At 66.1% G+C, this 4,444-nt stretch overlaps 1 protein-coding gene across 1 annotated transcript; it reads right to left on the bottom strand.

Moving 5' to 3' along the window:
* Positions 1-849: 849 nt before the first annotated feature.
* RTL6 (retrotransposon Gag like 6) lies at positions 850-3,864 on the bottom strand. Its single transcript, XM_040991548.1, has one exon. The coding sequence runs from the start codon at positions 3,737-3,739 to the stop codon at positions 3,023-3,025; it is 717 nt and encodes a 238-aa protein (XP_040847482.1). The 5' UTR covers positions 3,740-3,864; the 3' UTR covers positions 850-3,022.
* Positions 3,865-4,444: the final 580 nt, after the last annotated feature.

Genomic DNA, 4,444 nt, shown 5'->3' on the forward strand with positions numbered 1-4,444 from the left:
CTTGTGCAGCGGTGGGCACTCGGCAGCAGCACCATCCATCCATGCCAGGGGAGTGGGGTCATCTGAGTTAAGCCCATCAGGACGCCAGGCACAGGTCCCGGGAGTTCTGGGTGCACACAGCACACTATGCCAACAACAGAACTCAGAGACGAGGCACAAGGGACCACAATACAGGCTGCTCTGCTCCCGCCTGCTCTCCACAACCTCCAGCTTCCCCAGCACGCAGGCTTAGGCACTGGGACCGTCCCACCTAGTGCTGTGGCAGTGAGGAGCTGGGAGGGCGTCATCCCCCAACCACTGTCTCCACACCATCCATGCTCACGGCCAGCATCCCCATCACTCAGGTCCGAGGTATGACCCACGCACACTCACGGTGGAGCGCCCCACCCCACTCTTGCCCCTCACACAGGGACTCCTCCAGCTGACCACATCCTCCCCCAGGAGTCCCGTCTTGGACCAATGCTTCCCACGCAGCCGTGAACTTGGCTCCAGGCAGGAGGAGGGGTCCTGTTCCTCAGGCTGCCCCCAGCCTGTGTCTAGCTTCCTGGCTTCTCTTGCACTCACAGTCCCAGCTGCTAGGGAACCCCGGCTGGGAAGAGTACAGGGTGCTGTCCCGAGCACACAGCAATGAGGCTGCTCTCCACGGCTCCTCTCCAGCTGCACGCCAACCTGAGGCTTGTGCTCTGCACCCTCAGAGTTCCCCAGAAATGCCTCTGGGAGGTGTGCACCCCAAGGCCACAGTCTTGCTCCCACACTATGTCCGCAGGCCCTGCCCTGACTGCCCCTGGAGGCAGCTACCAGACAGTGCCACGCACACTGGGTCAGTGCCATGGAACCTGCATACATCACACACCACTGCCACCTGTCCCCCTCATAGAGTGGTACCTGTTCCCTTAGGGCCACAGCTCCAAAGCAAGCACCGGTCCTTGGCCTTCTCTGCCTTGACCTCACCTCGACTGCCCGGGACACAGCCGTTTCCTTGGGCTCAGGGCTGTTGGGTCCCTCATTGGAGCCCAGAGAGCCCCCCTTGACCCTCTCTCATCTGCTCCAGGGTCTAAAGCTGCCGGGAGCAATCAAGAAGGTCACGGACAACCAGCAAGTACTCTTGTCGACAGCCCGTGGAGGTGAAGGGGCACTAGAGGACAGAACACACAGCCTGGACACAGCCACGGGCAGGGCAGGGTGGCCAACCCCACCCAAACGGCCGGGGCATGGGGCCCTGGTGTGTAGCAGCACTGCCAGAACAGCACCTACTGACTAGCTTGGCACAGACTCCTTTGGGTGCAGCCAGCTTGGCAGCACAGCTGCCCATTCCCAGGCTAGGACCCTCCCCTGGTAGGACTATGTCCCAGGGAGAGCAGGTGCCACTGCGCCCTTTCAGCCCTGGGCACCTCTCCCGGGCCAGTCCACGTCTTCCCGGCAAAGCTGCTGGAGATGGAAGAGAACTGAATGCCATGGTTGCACCCCTGAGAGCCCTGCTTCGTGAGCACCATGGTCCCACCTGAACGGCCACGGCCAGAGTCCAGCGGGACCTGAAGCCCGTCTCCAGGCAGCTGTTCAGGAGGGCAACGGGCTGAGAGGTGATGACCAGCAGGTAGCAGGGCCCACGAGCACCGGCAGTCACCGTGTGACCTTGGCTTGGCTTTGCAAGGTGGCATTGTCCCGGCATCACCGAAACTCTCCAGGATCAGGAGGGGGTCCCAGGAGCCAGCCTCTGGGACCACCCTTTCCACAGGCACATCTTTGGTGGGTGTAGAGAGGGGAGATGCCTCCAGAGTCAGGCCAGGCCTGCCCAGTCCCCTCCCAGGCCCAGGGGTCACCTGCACAAGGCTCATTTGGCATTGAGACACAGCAGGCGCAGCAGGAGTCGGGCTTGGCCCTGTCTCAGTCTCTAGTCTCGGGAAGCAATCCCTTGGCCGTCTCCAGAGTGAGGGCGCATTCGGCTGTCCACTCCAGGAGGTACAGCACAGTCCCTCGGAACCGGTCCCGTACCATCACTCCATCAGGACCGGGCAGGCTGCAGTTCCGTGCTGTCAAAAAAGCACCAAGACCCCGGCTACGGCAGACAGACACCTCCTTCCCCCACCTGCTTCAAGTGTTTCCTTAGACAAAGGCTGGGCACCATGGCTCAGGCAGGGCAGGCAGGGGGTGTCCCTGGAGACCCAGAGGCAGTGTGGGTGCTGGGTCCCAGGGAAAGGCTGCGTAGAACCTGAACGGAGAAGGAAGCAGGCTTCAAGTGGAGCAAGGCTCACCACCCAGGCCGCCTGCGGTGCTCCCTGCCCGCCACAGAGCAGCCAGCCAAGGGCATGGCCAATGCCTGCCATGGGCCCACAGGAGCTGTTCGGCCAAGGCTGGTGTGTGAAGCGGCTGCCTGGGGCTGACCGCGACTCCCAAGAGCTCAGTGACCTAAGCACACAGATGCCAGTTTCCCAGACTCCTGGCACTAGCAGATGCCAATGTGGGAGCCAGGCGTGAGTGGAGGGGCTTCCGGGGAAGGGCTCCTTTCCACTGGCAAATTGGTCCCTCCCTGTGGCAGCCATGCAGGAAGTGGACTGGAAATGCACCTGCAGAATGAGGCCCCTCCACGCAGAGAAATGCCACAACTACACTCTTGGCAAGGGTGGTTCCTGGGCCACTGATGGCAGGGCTGGGACCCACTCCAGCAACACCCAAGATGCAGCTGCTGTCTAGGGTTCAGGCTGGAAGATGCCCAGGGAGCAGAACCCAACCTTACTGTTGCCACGTGTGCCCAGAAATGGTGGCAGGTGGGGTGGAGTCAAGGCAGACAGGGTGCAAGCGACACGGGGGGAGGGGGAGGCATGCGCTTGGAGTAGGTGCCAGCGAGCACCTGGCTGCAGAAAGCAGAGCGAGGTGGGAGCTCCGGTGGATCCGGGCAGGAGAGGCGGCAGGGGATGGCTTCACACACGGGCGTCACTGGTGATCAGACAGTTCTACACTGCCAACAGTGGGCGCTAGGCACGGGCGGCTGCGATGCGACCGGCGTGGTGGTGGCAGCAGATGCTTAAAGGTTCCGTGCCCGCGAGGGCAGCGCTGGCGCTGGGCTGGCCCCGGTGGAGGCTGGGTGCACAGGGCAGGGACCCGTGCCTGTGGCGGCCAGCTGGCGGCACAGCAGCTGCCGCTCCCGCACCGCGCGGTTGGAGGCCGAGGTCTTGCGGTTCTGCGCGCGCCGCGCGTGGCGCAGCGGCGACTTGTAGGTTCTGCGCAGCTCGGCCAGGAAGCCTTGGTAGTCGTTTCGCAGAGGGCTGTCGGGCTGCATGTGAGGGATGGCCCACTTCTCGGCCTCCCCCGTCAGCCTGGACACCAGGAAGGCCACGCGCTCTGCCTCGCCGGGAAAGCGGGAGGCCTGGAAGATCATGAACCTGTCCATCTGCATCAGGAAGCCGGCCAGCTGGCCGGGGTCCCCGGAGAAGGGCTCGGGCAGCGAGGTGGGCGGCGTGGTCATGGGCCTCGAGCCGCTGGAGGTGATGGCTGAGATGGGCGGCGTGACCTGCAGCGCGCCGGGGATGCGCGCCCGCGTGCGCAGCAGGGTCAGCTCGGCCATCACGCTCTCCAGCATGTTGGTGAGGTTGGCCTTCTCGGCGCGCAGCGTGGACGCCTCGCGCCTTAGCGCGGAGTTGGTGAGGCGCAGTGAGGTCAGGGTGTCGATCACGTCGTCCACCGGGGCGCTGGCGGCTGCGGCGGCGGGGCTTTCGGCCTTGGAGGTTTGAGGCTGCACCATGCTGGCCCGGGCCGGGGCCGAGGGCTCGGCGCGCGGGGAGGCCTCGCCGGGGAGCAGGACTGGAGCGCCCCACAAGGAGGCCGGGGTCGACTCCAAGCCCAGACCCCCAGGGCAGGTGCCGCTGCTTCCCGCGTCTCTCACAAGGCTTCGGCAGCTTCGGGACCCTGAAGGATGGGGGAGAATGGTGTTTGGGGGGTTTTTGTTTTTTCAGGTTTCCGGTAGGAGGAGGGGGTGGAGGGGCAGCGCGTGGGCGGCTTGGCGCGCTCGGAGCCCCGGCACCCCCTCTCTCCGCCCAGGGGGGAGAACCAAGGGGGCCGTGCACCTGCCCGGCGGGGGCGGCGGGCGGGCGTACCTGAGCTCTCCGCGGCCTCCTCCGCGCCTCCGTCTGTCCGCCGCGCAGGCCGCGACCAAGATGGCCTGCTCGCGACAAGGTGGCCGACTAGTCCACCGCGGCGGCCGGCCCAGCAGCGCTTCCCCGTCCGCGCGGCCCGGGCGGCGGCGATGGCGATGGCGGCTTGGCGCTCTCCGGCAGGTGCGGGGCCCGAAGCGGGGCGGGTCACGGCGCGGCCTTTGTGCGGGCGGGGCGGGCGCAGGGGCGGCCGGCGCAGGGGCGGCCGAGGCGGGCTGGCCCTGCCGAGGCCCCGCGGGTTGCCATGGAGACCGCCCGCTCCCGAGCGCGCGGCGCGGCCGAGGCCCGGCCCCGGA

This window comes from Ochotona curzoniae, unplaced genomic scaffold, assembly GCF_017591425.1.
Source record: "Ochotona curzoniae isolate NIBS_2020 unplaced genomic scaffold, NIBS_Ocur_1.0 contig_1014, whole genome shotgun sequence".
Lineage (NCBI taxonomy): Eukaryota > Metazoa > Chordata > Mammalia > Lagomorpha > Ochotonidae > Ochotona > Ochotona curzoniae.